At 40.6% G+C, this 18,444-nt stretch overlaps 1 protein-coding gene across 3 annotated transcripts in view; it reads right to left on the bottom strand.

The window, feature by feature from the left end:
• The window catches only part of ccn4a (cellular communication network factor 4a), a 39,523-nt gene that overhangs the window by 3,227 nt on the left and 17,852 nt on the right, over positions 1 to 18,444 (bottom strand). For 2 of the 3 annotated variants that reach the window (XM_042436653.1, XM_042436651.1), the window contains exon 3: positions 374 to 662. In XM_042436653.1, the coding sequence (XP_042292587.1) occupies positions 374 to 638 (265 nt within the window). In that variant the 5' untranslated portion in view covers positions 639 to 662. Of the gene's footprint in view, positions 1 to 373; positions 663 to 5,633; positions 5,768 to 18,444 lie in introns of those variants that run through there. The other variant, XM_042436650.1, reaches the window with a different exon arrangement.

Here is an 18,444-nt window from a genome sequence, read left to right as displayed (position 1 = left end):
TCTTCATGGTATTCAAAGTGTTTTATATTCAGCAGAGGTCACAGCAGATGATAAAAGCAACAAACAAAACACTGCACCTTGTTGATGTTGTCAAAGTGCCTCATGTCTACTGGCATATAACAAATAAAAATCAGAGAAGATATAATAATGCTGCCTGTAATATAAAAGGGATGAAATTAAAATGTATCAATATTCTTGCCAAGGTACACCTGCGTTGTTACTATGACAACAAGTGTTGATGCATCAGCAAACACCTGCTCAACTCAAATACAGTCTGTGAACTAAACATATAACATGAGAAAATAGAGAAAAAGATTTTCCTGCTGCATGAAATCTGTGGTTTGTTTTGTCGGTTTTGGTGAGTGACACTTACATGCACACACTCCTTTTTCGTACCTAGGCATGTCCGAGCTGTAGTCACAGTACAGTCCCTTGTGGTAGTCGCATGTGTCTGCCTCGTTACACACCTCGCCCACCTGCCGGGCGCAGGCCTTGCAGCAGTCACAGCCGTCCATGAGGAGGCTCACACCTGGCGGACAGGTAGGGGGGACCTTGGGACACTCACAGGGCCACTTGCAATACTGCGTCCGGTTGTATGGGTCCACAGCTGTGGGCATGACGGCTGTGGCAGGCGGCATGGCAGTGGAATTCTGGGAGTAGGCCTGGAGAGAGGAAGGGGGAGACACTGTGAAAAAATTCAACTTGTTGGGCAAAATAGAGCAAGTAAATACATAGCTATTTTAAAATACATACTAAAAGCTTTAATCAGTGTAACAAATTTGTCTTTTTGAATGAACAACAAGTTAATGGTGTGAAACATTACAAAATTAAAGCTTATTGCAGTAAAAAATATGTACTAACAATGGCCACACCAAGTCAAAGCCTTGTAGCAACTGTTTCTCTGTGTGCAAGCATAATTAAAATGTCTTCTTTTATTACATGGAAGGTATTTGCCCCTTGTGGTGAGGCAATATTCTTAATATCCTTAATCCTAAATTCTTTCATATCCAGCCCTCTCTGGTAACCCCATCTCAGTGAGCCGCTGATCCGAAAGATCTCAAACACCTGTGCATCACTGACTACATGGGTGAAATACATGGCAGCTTGCTGACTTCTGGACATATGCTATGAATTAAATAAGCCTATAAAAAACTAATTAAATATCAAATGGCAATAATCTCATTACAGTCTGTTCTTGTACATAGTTAACACTTGTTGATGATTCCATCGACAGAATTCAAATCTGCAACTGTGCTGAATTATTACAAAATCCTGCCAGTAAAAGTTAATCAATGTCTTCTCCCTCAGTATGTTTTGACTCTTACAAGCTGCTGTGAGAAGCCAAGATCACAAAATGAAGTGCTCTGCAGCCTTTTGGAGTAGATGTTCTCACTGAACGGGTCACATGAGGAACATTATCAGCCCACTGCTTAGAGGTTAGTTTTGGACAGTGATTGCATGAGCCTCAGCAGATTCAGAATGTCTTTCTCTGACAACAAACAGCACATTTTAGAGTCCAAATTCAATTATGCTTGTTTTGAGAACGGGGTGTGCTTGGGAAAAATGACAGAAATGTTCTTACATGTAATGGAGCTTTGTGTTATCGTTAAGTGAGTAGACTAAGACACTGAAAGCCATGTCACGCTACATTTCTACAACACATCTGCTGATAGGAAGTTTTGTCTGAGATATTTTCAAAGCTCGTACGTCAAAAAATGGAAACAATAATGAGAAGTAAATCTAGTTTGTACCAGTGAAAGGTTGAGTGGAATTTCCCAGCAAGAAAAATATATTGTGAACAATCTGTAGGTCAGTTTGTGTGTTCATTCATTTATTTCACGTGTTAACAATATAATCTTGAAGGATCTTTGTGATTTAGAAACACTGGAGCTGCAGCAATTGCCATGTCTGTCATAATTAAAACATTGTTGCCTGGTCCAGACAGGCAGTTAAACACTGTATTAGGGGTCCAATATTATCTTTTTACTCATAAATCATAATATCATGCTCAGAACAACAGAACACTGCACTTTTGTGAGGAGATTCTAGTCCATGAAAGACACACATTGCTACATATATATACACACACACATGCATGCACACTTAATCCGCAATTAATTATAAGAAAACATGCTTAATCGTCTTATACATGCATGGCATACCCATATGTCATGTCCCTGAGCTTCAATGGAATGATGATCATATTAATAACTGCTGTGTACAGTGATGAAAGCTAATGCAGATAAATGAGTTTTAATCACAGCCGTGACACTAAGCCATTCCTCAGAAGAGTTGGTTTAGCCCGCAGCTATCAGGCTAATTTACAGAAACAATAAACCCCAAAAAACACAGCACAGAACACGTCCATCACTCTAACAGAGAAGGAGAGCAGAGAGAGGTGGGTGTTTGGTAAGTTAACTATGAAAAACATGGCGTGGGCCTAATGCAATCATCGTCCTTGGAATTGTTTATCTTTGCCGACTAAATTCAGCATGCTGTTATTTTGAGAGTATTGATTTTGTGAATGTTGAGATTTTTATACACTTAGGCCTAAGACATGTGTTGCACAGGCCTTAAATATCATAATTTCTTTGAATCTTTTCTGTGTTGACCTTAAATAGCTGTCATGCTAATAAAAAGTGGTTGTGAAAGGTGAAAAGAACTGATGACCCTCTTTCCTCTGCTGGTTTGATCTTTTCTTCCTGTCAGCCTTTGGTCAGATCAGATGATGCATGTGCACATACAGGCATTGACGAACACTTTTCCCAATAAAACCAGGGGATGACGGAGAAACTGTCACTCAAGCATTGTTTTTTTTTATTTCCCACCACAAGCTTTTGACAATTCAGAGAGGCAACATGGCTTTAAAGTTATGTTCAAACCTAAAAAAGATGCTGCAAAATAAATGCTCAAAGAAATGGTGGAGTATTGTAAATTCACTTTCTGAGTGAAGTGGATCTACAAACATCTCTGTCATTGAACACTAGCACATTCCCCACATCACAGCAAGTGAAAAGGTCAACACAGTCTGCCAGACCTTTGCGAAGGAGTGTAGATCGCCAGATGCACATGCACACTCTCAGCACCCATGCCCATTACTGTCATCTTCTATTGACAATGTCCACTTCAAACCAAAAGATGTCAGGAACCCTTTGAGCAACTTGGATCTAGGAAAAGCATTGGGGCCTGATGGAATTCGAAAAAGGGTCCTCAGAGTGTGCTGTGGAACTAGCCATTCCCCTCAGCCATTTCTTCCAACTCCTTTTCTTTCGTTGCATGTTCCCTGAACAATGGAAAACTGCCAGAGTGATCCCAATCCATAAAAGGGTTTCAAAATCAGATCCATCAAAATACCGTCCTATATCCCTGCTTGCTGTCAGCAGAAAAATGATGGAATCCGCTGTTCACAAACAACCACAGGGCTACCTTCTCCGCCATGGCCTTATCTCTGATAAACAATTCAGATTCATACCAAATCACAGCACAACTGACCTCCTCTCAGTTTTGTCCCAGATGTGGAACAACATCCTTGACAGAGGCAGTGAGGTGCGCATTGTTGCGCTAGATATAAAGGGCGCATTCGACCAGGTCTAGCACAATGGCCTTTAAAGCTCACATCAAAGGGCATAACTGGTAGACTACATATACAGCTACAGAATTACCACCAAGGAAGATCCATCAGAGTTGTGCTCTCTGGTCAGTCTTCATCACCATGCCCCATCAATGCATCAGTACCTCAGGGATCCATTCTTGGCCCATTATTATTCTCCATCTTCATAGACCTCAGACCCATTTGATGGGTCTGAGGTGGCAGCAGGCCTAAACAAAGACCTGGAAAACATCAGAAAATGGTCTGATGCCCAGAAGGTCACCTTCAAGCCCAGCAAGTGTAAGGCAATGATTCTGTCCAGAAAGAGGAATCAATCTCATCCTGATCTCTTCTTTGGGAGCACTAAAATCAAGCTCAGTGAACAGATGGAATTTCTAGGACTATGCATTGACAGAAAACTCCAGTGAACCAGCCATCTGTCTAACATCTGCAAACGTGTTGGACAACGTCTCAGAGCATTGCAGAAGTTGGCCAACAAGCTTGAACTTAGAGGCAAAGCCAATGTCTACAAAACCCAAGGCAGGAGCATCATGGAGTACTCCTGCCTTGCCTGGATGAATGCCTCACAAAGCACTCGTAAGCAGCTAGATATCATCCAAAAAAGGCAATAATGATCATCAGTGTGGATGAGGACCATGTCCTAAAGGATAATGCCATCACCAAGCTGGGCTGAAGCAGAACAGTTGCTGCAACAGCTGTTCTTTTCAAGATGCACTCTCCCAACTGTCCAGCACTGCTACCCTCAGCTCATGTCCCAGGTCAAACCACCCAGAGGTTACCACCAAGTCATACCCTGTCACTCCCCAGGGCTAACACCAAATGCCTTGACAGGAGCTTTCTCCACATTGCTGTAACAACATGGAACAGCCTTTCCCCTGCTGTCACCTGAGACATCCCATCAAGTAGTGTTCATGCCTTCAATGAGAGACTGAACAAACACCTCATCAGTACAAGACAGCAACTCTAAAGCTCAAGGACTTTCACATATATACAAATCAGTAGCTGCAGATCAGCGATAGGCTCTCTGAACAGTTTTCATGAAGCTTGTATCTGTAAAAGCAAAGCAAAAAAGTAAGAGTATGATAAGTTGAGTTATTATTTTATTAGATATTTTATTATTGCATTTAATATCCAACATATTACAATAATAACAATAAAACAATTTATTTTTGACAAATGTTACAGTTGCTACACAGCTTTAAAACTGACCGAAAAATCAGAGAAACAATAAGAGGACTGATCATTTTTTCCCCCTTCAGTTACATTAGTGTAAAAGTACATTATTTCCAAAAGCTGATCAACAGATTGATCTGTGTAGACTGATAGATCATAAGGGTCTCTGAAGCCATTAGAGCCGCTGTACCCTAAATGACCACACGGTGGCACTAATATATAACAAACAATGAAAAGTGAAGCTGCTTGGTGGCAACTGCCAGCATCTCACTGCACACAAGTTTAACCCTGGGGTAATTTAGGACAAAGATGACTTCTCTCCAAAGAGATTAACGAGTTTCAGGTCAGACTTCCACAAGTGAAGAGAACTTGTCGTAGTCAGCGTGTGCCTATCTTATGGGCCACATCTACAGATAACCTCATGACTTACAATGGAAAAACTTATGATACGTGGAAGGATGTTGCATCAGTAGGATGCGATCCATTACAGCATGAAAAAACACCCAAACAAAACAAGTTGATAAGGTCATTTGAATACTATATAAGCTTAAATCCCTACAGGAATATTACAAGCTATTATTATACCGATGCAATTACATTGACTTTTGCTGCCTTGAAGAACGGTGTGGTTACAAAATTAACCACACACTGCACACAAGTTCCTGGTTGGATATTAGCTATAAAAGAAAAATTAAATAAAAATAAATCACTAAAACTCACTACGGAGTACTTCAAACACACTCTAAATCCCAGTAGGAAGATTTTAATAGCTTTTGGGCTGGATGTTGAATCCTAAAACTAAGTTTTGAGAGAAAGAAAAAAAATAAAGAAGTTCATCCTTCCATCCCACCTGTTGAATCCCGACTGCAGTTATAATCCACAACAGGAGCCAACTCATCACTGGTGAGGAACTTTAAATGCATTGAATCCAGAATGAAGTCCCGTTTTAAACGTACATTAACACGCCGTTCCCCGCAGGTGTGCTACATCCTCGTCCCGTCGCTGACATCTCTGCGCGTCTCTGTCTGCGTCCTCACCGGGGCTGACAGCCTGTTAAAGACTCCGGGCTGACGTAAGGTCTGAGCCCCGCATACTTCTGACAGGGAACGGTTTCTACTGCGCTCCCTCAGCTCCACTTTCACCCGATCCTCCTCCTCAGAGTACTGGCAGTGCCGGTGGTTAGGGCGTGTCTGGAAACCCAAAGGGACAGGCCCCTTTGACACTTGTGTTACTGTTGCTCAGTTTAAGATGAATGTGGACACTAGAAGCACAGCTGCACCTCTTATATACAATTATTTAGGTCACGTTACCAAAGTGGACCCGATTATGGACTTTGCACATATTGTATTTGCTTTAGATGCTTTAACTTAATTTACTGCATTGTATTCATTGCAACGAATTGTTGTTTCCGCCTGCAGCTCACATGAATATTGCTGATTTGGGACTGTTACAGTGTTCTTCAGTGCAAGACCAAATGGTAATTTATGTTACACTTCACTGCATCTCATCCTGTATCATTTCAAGGCCTCATTGCCTCTACAGTACCCCAGATAATTCAGCTTTGGCTGTTCCAAGGAAAAGAACAATTATCTGAACTGCACACAAATGGTCAAAACAGATGGATCATTTGCTCTAACATGAGTGTATAAAAACACCCTAAAGGTAAACCTACAGTATCTATTTTGAGTTTGGAGCGGTGTCTGGTCCACAGATGTTCAGTTTAAATCAATGATGTCATCTATCTCAAAGTCTGCTACTTTTCTTTCCTTTCATTTTCCTGAACATTTGAGTGTCTGTCTTTGAGATGACGCAGACGAGCTCCAGAAGAATTCCACTTTATGCCGCTATATCAGCCGTATGGAAAATGTCTTTTATTTCAGTTATGCTGGACCTCTCTCCCCTTCGCACACGTCACTCCGTCTGCTGATGAAAATGTCACTGAAAATAAGTGAAACTCTGTGAGAATCTGACACTGCAGGCAAGAGAGAGAAAGAGAGAGAAAGAAAGAGTGATAGATGAGAAATGAGCACTTTGTCAAGAAGCAAGGTGCCCCAGGTCTGAACCCCTATTATTTACAGGCAGCCCTCTAATCCCTGTCAGAGAGCTGTCAGCCTCTGAGGTGATCTGAGCAAGCGCTTCCCTCTCTGCTCTGACCGGGACGACCCGACCCCTCCACAGCACAATGTGCCCTCTCTCTCTCTCTCTCTCTCTCTCTGTTTCTTTCTTTCTCTCATGCTCAATTTCTCTCCTGCCTTACTTTTCCATCTCTGTCACTCTCTATTGCTGTCTTTCATTCTCCTACTTCACTCCATTTCCATTCTCCTCAGTTCAGTTCAGGTCACTGGTATATTTGTTAAAATTGTATGTAGTCTATTCTGTGCCATCTATGATTCAGTATCTTTTCCCTGTGTTTGATTCCTTCGTTTCCTTAGTGATATTGGGTTTTTTGAATTATTCTTTGACATATGTATGCAAACTAGGACCCCTCTGGGACCAAATGTAGAGATCTTTCCATCGTTGATTGTCCTCTTTTATGATTCCCTGTGTGTACATTACTCATTTATGATGTACTACTAGTACAGTATTTGAGTCCTCTGTACCTGATTATGAGCCAATTTGGGTTTGTAAAGTTGGACTTTCCTTGATGTAGTAAAGAAGGAATATTAGCAGAAGCAGATGGCAGTGTTGCAAGTCCTTTGGGAAATAAACTCATATTTGTAAGAATGAACATGATTTCCTGTATTTAATAGGTGATATGGAACAACTTTACCAGATCTGAGACATTGAAATGTGTAAATTGAGTTATTTTGAAGTGTCTGAAATGAAAAACTGACTGAGCTGATTAACAATAACAAATCAGTCTTCTCATTTTTGAAGCAGTCCACAGGGTATCTGCAAGAAAAAAGCTGTTTGTCATTAATTCATGAACATTTTTCTTCATTTAGGAGATTCTGGAAGTAATTTCACAGTTCAAACAGGGAAGCGTTGATTACCTTATTTTGTCATTCGGTCTCTTTCCCTACTCGACTGTCATAAACTTGTTCCCTCACACAACAACAACCCCGCTATCCGCCCCCGAAACAATAGCGAGAGTGAAAAGAAAAGTTGCAAACCACAGATGGTATCATTCATGCTCTTGTCTGCATCTGTCCTCCATTTTCTGGTCTGATACAATGGCGGTAGTTAGTGTTAATTGCACAGCTTTACATGGACCTATGCATCATTAGGTGACGTCAATCAAAGCAGTGCTGCGTGCCAAGTCGATTGTGTTGTTCATGTGTCTGTTGTGGCGCGTTTGGCAAAAATATCTCATAATGAAAGCCAGGTCTGAGGCAAACTACTGCGCCTCTCTCACATGAAGTGGATATAAGGCTCAGTTTGTCAGCTGACCTGAATTCAGGGTTTTTAATGATTCAGCTGATGGTTAAATTTGTAGGCTGGTTAAGGGAAAGGCTTAACTGAGAGAATGGGGGTAGAAACAAAGAGCTCCAGTGTCCTGCCTCTTCAGATATTTCATTAATAACGTCCCTCATGATATATTTTTGTTGCATTCTCATTTGTGATCTAAACACAGATCAAAGCTGTTTGTATGAATTTGTTAAATTCATTTATTGTCTTAAAGCAATTGTTTGACATTTTGGGGAAATATGTTTATTAGCTTTATTATTAGCATTCTTGTTGAAAGTTAGATGAGAAGTCCTGTTTTAACTTCTGCTTCCCCAGACTGTCTGGATGTATCTCTGCATATGAGGCAGATTCAAACAGAGCACTCTATGAGCACTGTATGTGTCCCATGAGAGTGAAGTAGTCAGTAAAGTGCTCCGAGTATAAAACTGCGATAGATGGTCTGATTACGGCAGCCGACCGTCTATGACTTGAGTCTTGCATAGCCGGTCAAACTGAAAATCCCCTCATTAAAATCCCCTAAACTCACAGAGAAGCCTTGAAGTCAAACCGTGTTTTGGAAATCTTTGAGCTTCAAAGTCAAGTGGAGTCGGTAATCCTCCTTAGAATGGGAGAATGAGTTTACAACACCTTGAGGCGACCAAAAACTGCTGAGGTGATACATAAAAAAAAAAAAAAAGTTCCTGCGTAGTACACCACAACTACTGCTGTGGGAAAATGTTCTCAACATCACATCGCTCCTTTGCAGCAAGAGTCTGGCCTCATTATAGACTGTGAACTGCTTAAAACAGCACAGGGTGCTTTCTCTGCAGCTTGAAATAGCTTGAGCTTTGAGCTTGTGCTGCAAAAACATACTGACTGAAGTAAAATGTCCATATTAGACACTTTTTTAAACTTGATTGACCTTTGTGAAGCTTATGTTGGCCTTCGTGCTTTGACTATATGACAAATTAAAGGAAAAACCAACCTAAAGTGTCTTAGTAAGGTGTTGGGCCACCACGTGCCACCAGAACAGCTTCAATGCTCCTTGGCATTGATTCTACAAATCTCTGAACTCTGTTGGAGGGATGAACACCATTCTTCCAAAAGATTTTCCCTCATTTCTTGTTTTGATGATGGCAGTGGAGAGCGCTGTCTAACACGTCATGCCAAAATCTCCCAGAGTTATTTAATTGGGTTGAGATCTGGTGACTGTGAAGGTCAAAGCACATGATTCACATCATATTTATACTCATCAAACCATTCAGTGACTCCTCGTGCTCTGTGAATTGGGGCAATGTCATTCTGGAAGAGACCACTCCCATCAGGATAGAAATGTTTCATCATAGGATAAAGGTGATCACTTAAAACAACTTTGTATTGATTTGCAGTGACCCTTCCCTCTAAGGGGACAAGTGGACCCAAACCATGCCAGCAAAATGCCCCCAACAGCATAACAGAGTCACTGGAGTCACCTCACTGTAGGGGTCAAACATTGAGGCCTGTACCGTTCTCTTGATGTATGCCACACATGCACTTGTTGAGAATATGGTAAAGGATGACTCATCTGACCATATCTTTTTTTTTTTTACATCTCTGTAGACCAGTGCCTTTTTTGCACCACTGAACTCTCAAATGTGCGTTCATCTTTGTAATTAGGGGTTTGTGCACTGCAACCCTACTATAATATCGCCCTCTGTAATTCTCGATGGACTGCTCTTGCTGACACAGTCTGATCACGACCTGTATTGACACTCTCAATCACCTGAGGAAGAGTTCTGCTTTTCCTTACGTATCGCACTTATGCACAAGCATCACGGTCATCAAATGTGCACTGTCGACCACAATTTCCAACCCTAAGCTCCTGCCATCTGTGCCCCAACAACGCACCCTCTTTCAAAGTCACTTAGATCTTTTTCTCTTGCCATCTTGATAGAAAATCAGAATCAGCTGGGCCCGCTCAGCATTTTTATACAGAGCATGTTTGGATGTTAATTGCCCGTGCGGTGCACCTGTGTGGAAGCATGTGCATTTGTTTTATTTCTCTACTCATTTATTCAGGTTTTTCTTTAATTTGTTACTCATCTGTACGCATGAGTGGCTTGTTTGTTTGTGTGTATGTGTGTGAGTGAGAGAGAGGGCATGGCAGGCTACATTCAGACCAGTCCAGTAATTACACTGTCTTTATATAGCTGTGGTCTGAGACTCACGGACTGAGGAAAACATCTGCTGGGCTTCACAGATACATGAACCCTACGGCTTCACATGAACTCACAGCAGTTTAATAGTGATCATGTCCTTGTGTAACTCACTATGTTGTAAGCATTTTGTTAACACTGTTGACCATGTAATACTTTATTACTGACAATTAACCTTTGACATCGTTTGCCATGTAAAACCATCAGCACACAGGTACAGTTCAAACAAAGCTCAGCTCAAAATATTGCTATGGGTGCATGATGCATAATGACTAAAATATACTGTAAATAATATATTAATAATGTGTGTGTTATTGCACAACATTGTAAATGACCCTCCTCCACCTTTAGTAACTTACGGGTCCTGAGGAGAAATGTTAAAATATAAAACTTAAGTTTCCATTCATGCCCTGTGTTTGCAGTTAAGTGGAAAATCCTAACAAGCTGTACAAACATTTAGTAAGTCCTGGTCGTGCCAAAAAAAACTTTGTATAATAGGCTTTGTGTGAAAAGCACTGTGTTGCTCTGTATGTGTAATGCACGCAGACATTTGCACACACAGATAAACACACTAGAGGCTAAAATCTGAACAATAATTTGCTTATGATTAAAATTATTTATACCAAAATAATGTCTGTCATTTTTCACTCCTAGAAGCTTATTTCCACTGCGTGACCCAGCCAGGCAAGATTCATGGTGAAGCATTTTTGGTCTAACATTTCCTTTTCCTATCAAAGGCCTGTTTTGATACCTCATCTGTAACAAAAACCGATCAATAACAGTAGTGCTAGTCACACTAAATGGAAATAAGAAGTATATTAAGTGTATTTGTGTTTTTTTTCCAGATATTCTCAACAGAGAAGAGGTTAGTGGGACAATTTCTTTTTCAACTTTTTCCTTGATTATGATCAGGTAAAACCTAAAGGAGTGAAAGAATTCATATGAGGACACATTAGTTGACAAAGGACTTATTCTGGATTTCAATCCAAAACAAGATAGATACATGTTTTAATAGGATGCAGCTTAAAGGAATATTGTAGTACTGTGATGAGGTTGATGTCATCGTGAATGCAAATTTAGTGTCCAGGTAAGTCAAGCTGAAATTCCTCACCTCACATCAGCCTTGTCCTGTAATGTAAGTCCAGGCTCAGACATGTCTCCTGTTATTGTATTGCACAAGCTGGTACTATGCCAGCCTACAAGCATTATACAGTATTTCAGTGTGTGCGTATGTGTGTGCGTGTAATAATGACAGAAGAGGTGCGCGTGTGCAAATAGTCGTCAGGTGTATGTGTGCAAAGACTCAAACATCTGACATCTGATCCGGGATTTCAGATGCAGCTGTGATGAGTTTTTTGTGACTCTGACACACACGTCCAGCTTTTGCGAGGCTTTGTTCATTTGTCTGGCTTTTGGCAGGCGAGAGGTGATATGTAGAAAAGATTATGACTTTTAACAAAAGCTGTCTTTTACAGCATCTGTGAGTGGGTCAACAAAAAGCAGCCCTGTGAGGTGTATATGTTTCAGCTCAGTGTGGCCTTGGCTGTAATACAAACCAAACACTGGCTCCAGTTCCTTTGAGCTTTGTGTAGACATTGACTTGTACATTTCAAAAACACAAACAAGAGACTGTTTTTGGATGTGTCTTGGTTATAAATGGTGGATTTTTTTGAGGTCCTGGCATTTCTTGGCTGCATGAGCCCAGCCCATTGTAGGAATGCTTTGTCTTGAGAAAGTTTATCCTGGCTGACCTGCTGTCTCTGAACCCTTGGCCTCAGGATATGTGATTTAAAAGAGCTTTAGCCAAGAATCGGCATGAGCTGGTATCTGAGTTAAAGATGAGTACATGGTACATAAGATCAGGGGTCACATACACAAAACGTCCTAAAGCTAAAAGTAGCTCCTAACTAGCTGAATTAGACGAAACTCCCATGTTTTGGGCCTAAAAGTATTTCACAAACAATTTTAGCACCAAAAGCAGGTTCTAAGTCTGAGAGAGGTCCAGAGAACTCCTGAGTCACTAAGAAGTGCTCACAAGCAGTCAAATGCTGCAGGTAATGATCATTGTGTCAGTGTCTCAGAAAAATACAATAATGCACTGGCATGTTTTGATGGTGGGTGGGTGAGTTAATGAGAATCAAATCAGCTCACCAACAACTTAAGACAATCCAGTAACTGGAGAGAATTATTTTCATCATTCAATTTCAATGAATTTAAGTTTTAATGTAATTTTTAATCAATCTTTTTCAAATCTATTTTAATTTATACTAATCCACTCCCATCTAGTTCCTTTTCATGCTTCTATGTATTTCTGAATACTTTATTTCACGTTCACAGTCACCTGTCATCTCCACACTGTGCCAGCGCTGGATAGATCACTGTTGACATAGTGGGTGAATTAATTCAGATAAATTATGTCATCTATAGCAACAGGGATCAACCCTGCTCCAGCTTTGTAAATAGCCCTTAAGTGGAAATTGGAACTTGTTATAATATTAGCGTTATTTAGGAGGACTTCTTATGGTAAGATAAGACACTTTGTGGTCTCTGCTGAGGCTTTTCAGCAGCTGTCCCTCTGGCTCCTGTGAGTATCCAAATAACTGACAGGGCTAAATGACTTCGAGGTATTCTCCGGCTTTAATGCCAGATCTCTTACATCAGCAGCTAATCCCTTCAGCATTCACGGAATAACTCATTGGCATATTTGCAGGTATTTACCCTTCATACTCACTCTATCAAGTCTGTGTTTGGAAATGATAAATTTCCAAAATAACCCAAGTTTGGGTGACTTTAAATGTAAAGCTGTGCATCTCAATATTAATGTCTAATTTTTGATTTGACGTTTAAGGCTGGAAGAATCAGATGCATCAGTAGCACAAGGAAAAGTAGAAGAGGAAAAAAGATTATAATCAGTGTGAGGGTCCAGGTTGTCTTATCTGCTCCATCTGCAGAGAAATTCAAAAGGTTAGGGAGGAATCTTGGAGCGTTCATGGCTGAATGGATTTTCTCAAAGTGAAGTGAAGTCGTAAACGGGATTTAGAGCTGAGCACATCCCTGGAGAACCCTCCACAGCTAAAACCGCACTTTTAAATGTCTGTCTGGTTTACACAATCACAACTCCAAACCTGCAGGGACCAGTTGAAAGTGAGACGGTATGACAGGGTTTCTTTTTTTTCCCTTTCTCCATCTTTAAGAAGACTGAAAATCTGTAAGCAATTATTCCAGATAACTCCAGTCTTTCCCCTTTGACCTTTCCTCCTCTATGAAGTTGGTAATGGGAGTGAATGAGGGCCAATTACACAGTGGAATGAAACAAAACCTGCACACAGTGGATGTCTTTTCAGTAGCATCGGCACTCGACTATGAAATATGTTTCTACACAGGACTTAATAGCTAGACACTGAGTCAGTAAACCACTGTGACCTGGGGTCAGATTCTCCTCAATGCATTTGACTGATGACAAATGAAGTTTGGCTTCAAGTGTGAACAAACTGTCACATTTCAAGCCAAAGTCTATAAGAATTCATTGTTTTTATCGGTTTTACTTGATAAAATCATCATAGTAGACATTAAATTAACTACTTAAATGGAAAACATGGGGTTAAAGTAAAGTTAAGTTGAAGTGCATCACTACAAATAAAAGACTTGACCACTTTTGAATACAAATAACTACATAAACAACGGTGATGAAGGAACGTGAGTGCTGGTCAGTTCTGGCTCGATACCCTGAACACAGATGACAAGGTGAATTCCAAAGTTAAAAACATCGGGCAGGAATGTCAGGAACGAGGGAAATGACAGGAATCACGTTACACATATTCAGTGATGGTTACAGTGGTGGACTGAACACCGGGAAGAAGTTCATCCCTCACACAAATACAGAAATGGAATATTATTATCATTAGTTAGATCAGTTGTAAAAAACTGTCAGACTGCAGTGTTTTTGCAGAATATATGAAATACACAGCTACCCAGCTCTGATCTGTGAAGTTTTCTACGGTGTTCAGCATAGATATTCAAAGGTTATCCAGAGGATAATAGGAGTTACATTATGAGCCGCCACACAAATTATTTAACATTTTGGTCATGTATCAGTCTTGTTAGTATTATTGCATCAAGAAAAATAGGTTGTGAAGGATTGTTAAATATTTTTACGAGACATTAAAACAACAACTATTAGAGTAGTAGAGAAGACTGATAGTTGTCCTGTCCTATCTAACCTTTGCTAAACAGTGATCTCTGTGGCCATAAGTGGCAATTACAGGATAAACATGCTAAAACATAGTGTAACAAAACTAGGTCAAAATCTAGTATGGCTGGACCATGTATGGTCAATATGTGAAATTGTGGCCAATTTGTTGCAGGGATAGTCAGTGGTAGTGTCTATCATGTGAATTCCTGGATATTAAACGTCATCTCTGTAGTGGTCCCAGTAATATTTGTTGTTAAAGTGTACTGAAGTTGCATATCACATGGGGTTGGTGCTCCTGTCAGTTTCGGCGACTTCATGTGAGACGCTTCGGTCAGTGAGTTTTTAAAATTTATTTCAGGGCTGCGCTCATGGGCTCCGTGTAAACGCCCCCTGAGGACGTAATTCAAACTGTTCACACTGATTCATTTTGAAAGAGAAACGGTCAGTGGGGAAAGTCCAACACTGGGCTAGCTGACCAATGGTGTAACCTCATAAGTCAGTCAGTGACACACATTCAGGATTATAGCTCTGGCCCAACCAGCAACAGCACAAGCAAAGACGAGTCATAAAGTCAGCGGACTAACTCAATGACAGTTATATAGCAATATCCATCTGCTTATGAATTCAACTTTTCATTTGAATTCAACTTTTCATTTGTAATAAGAAGATTGTGTTATTTCGTCTTTATATAGTCTCACTTTAAATAAAAAAGGAAATTGACTGTTAAGTATGCCTACAAAGGCTACAATGTACCTTAAAAAATATTATTTCACACATATCAGACCTTTCGGCCTTTACAGCTATATACTCATGACTACAGCCTGCATTTCAATCTCTTCTGTCTCACATCAAACATACCAGTGTGTATGATGCTTTGAGTTTTTTTCCATAGACAGCATGAATCCAAGATACTAGAAATTATATATTCTAATAAACCAACAGGTTTGGACAGCCATGGCTACACAGTAAGTGGACCATGGATTTAAGAATGGTTGGCAATTAATTTTCACAGTTCCGTTGTGGATTGTTTTTCAGAACAGTAATAAAGCAAATGATCCACCTGCAGTGCCAGCAGGAGCTAAGTGATTTCCAAAGCCAGCCAGTGGAAAAGAAAGTTTCCTTTATTATGTAACAGTTGTTGGCTTTACTTTTCCTGAAATGGAAAGCCAGGGCCTAGTTAATATCACTGAAATGGTTCAATGTAATGAAAATGTGTTGGTGTCTATTTACAGCTTTACTTTTAACTAAACTGACTGAGTTAAATAGTAGTATCTGGGGTATTATATTATCCCAGAAATATGATGCCTTGTCCTGATTAAGTCAACCAACACGGCATCAACATGACGCTATCTACTCAGTATTTGCTAATTATTACATTCCACATAGTTAAACATCACTCATTACATGTTTCCTCTGAGCAAACACGTGCTTACACCATAGCTGAATACAGCATTAAAGTCTTTATCAGATCTGGCTCTGGGGCATTTTTGAGGCTTTGCATGTCTTAAAAAAGCAGCCGCGTGTGTCTATGTTTGTAAGTGGGCTGGGCGTACTTTCACAGGTGCACAGTGCAAACAGGCATCATGAAAATAGCTCACTGGCCTGTAATGACTGGGTAATAGATGATGACGCAGCGATAAACCGTCAACTCCCATCTGGATCGTTGAAAGGAGCGACTGGGTCCACTGATGCACACTCTCATTATGGGCTTGGCAGGGCTGGCTGGCAAGGTAACCGATAGTTACCCTGCCCTGGATGTGAAGGCTGGCATTATCTGTGAGGTGTGCGCGTGCGTGAGCGTGCGTGAGGAGGTGGAGGGCGGGGCAGCTGGAATACACAGGTGGCCCTCATGATAGAGTCACTGATTACAGAGCTCGAATGATTCCCTGACATTAGGAACACTTTCCCCTTTTGCAGAGCACACCTTTGGGGATTACACCACAGGGAGACTTGTTAGTTTAATGGCACAATTAGTGCATGACTGACTAATAGATGCCTGATGTCAAATGTGTCCTGAAATATCCTTAAATAACCATTAAGAATTAAGCCTTATTTTAGGGAATTAACATTGTTATTGGATGTTTCTCAGACATCTACCCATGGTTGTCCTTAAAATGAACTGGCGTATGAATGAGATGGATGTGTTATTTATTACTGCAACTTTTATTCATGTGACTTATTTTGCCAAGAATGTCCAGCCGCAGCACTCCTAAATAATCGACTCAACAAAGTGCCATCACATGGCCCTGAGCTGGACTTTTAAAAAGCGGTCGCGGTTCAGAGTAATGTCAGTGATGTCATTCCCATGAGTAATACTTTCCTATACACAGCCGAGAAAAAAAGGCCATTAACTCAGGTCTCGTTTATTGTACCAGACTGGAATGAATGTTTCAGGTCTGGAATGGTTTTCACGTCTAAGACTTGTTATTGTTGTTGATTCACTGAGGAACTTTGTCCTTCCTAGGTTGTCCAAACAGAGGACAATGTGCTCTCTCTCCTCCCAGACTCTATGATAAAATGAAGCAGTGGTTTCAAATTCTTAATGCAATTTCATCCAATTATGTTACCATTAAAGTCGCCAAATTCTGCTGAAGTGCGCTCAGGGATAAAATGCTATGTTATTATAGTTATTTCGAAATCACAAAATATGCAGACAGGAATAACACTGCTGCCATAATTCATCAGAGGATTATTCCGAGGAATACGTCTAAAAGCTTGGAGGAATGCATTAATGGATGTAAGAAGCAGGGAGGGCTGATTACTTGTGCAGATGGTTTGGTGGATTTGATGCTCCAGATGCCTGAATTGCCCACATACAGTGAACACGTACATTAAAGGGAAACTTTGGTATTCTTCAGCCTAGACCCTATTTTCCCATCATTTTGTGTCTAAGTGATTATTGGGGACAATAATTTTTGAAACCAGTCCAGTATTGAGCAAGAGCGCTTCAGCCAGCAGCTGCAAAACGGCCTGCAATGTAATCCTTTGGGGCAATAGCATCCCGTCAACGTATGTCCACGCAAAGTGCTTGTTTTTGCCACTGACAGGCTCAGATTGTTATTATAAGTGTCTGACAACATTGTGGAAAGGACCATACAGAGAAAAACAACATTTTTCTTTACTTTTTGCTTGATTCGGTCTGTTTGTTATTGTGTCAAACCAAGTCTCGCTCAAGGGGAAGTCTTGTTCTAAAATCTTACAAGAGTTGAGTTGTTGTGGAAATCAGCTAAATATTCAGCTGTGACTTTGAAAATCTTATAGATAAGACTAAGCTATGTTTCTGTACTCCAATACAACAAAATCCTCCCAGCACTCCTCTCTCCCAATTCTGTCATGGCTGAATATTTAGCTGATTTCGACAACAACTCAACTCTCGTGAGATTTCAGAACAATGCTTCTCCTTGGGCAAGACTTTGTTAGACACAATAACAAATGGACCGGATCAAGCGAAAGATGAAGAAAAGTGTTTTATTGCTCTGTATGGTCCTTTCTATAATGTTGTCAGATACTTATAACAATCTGAGCATGTCAGTGGCGAAAATAAGCACTGTTTTATTGCCCCAGAGGATTACATTAAAGCCTGTTTCGTGGCTGCTGGCTGCAGCGCTCTCACTCAATTCTGGAGCAATTTCAAAAATTGTTGTCCCCATTAGTCACTTACACAAAATGATGGGAAATAGGGCCCAGGTTGAAAAATTACAAAATTTCCCTTTAATGATTACAGTCTAATGGGTGGAGGATATGGGGTCCTTTATGTAAACACTTTTGGCTCTGTGAAGTCTGTGGATAAAAAAGCTTCAGATACACACATATGAAAATATAGCCGACACACACGCCCCGTTCCTGTCAATCCTGTGGCTTCCAGATCCTGTGGGGTAGGCCTTGCT

The sequence above is a fragment of the Thunnus maccoyii genome, chromosome 15 (assembly GCF_910596095.1).
Source record: "Thunnus maccoyii chromosome 15, fThuMac1.1, whole genome shotgun sequence".
In the NCBI taxonomy this organism is placed as follows: Eukaryota; Metazoa; Chordata; class Actinopteri; order Scombriformes; family Scombridae; genus Thunnus; species Thunnus maccoyii.
Note: the sequence above shows the minus strand (reverse complement) of the source record. Positions and strands in the feature narration are given on the sequence as shown.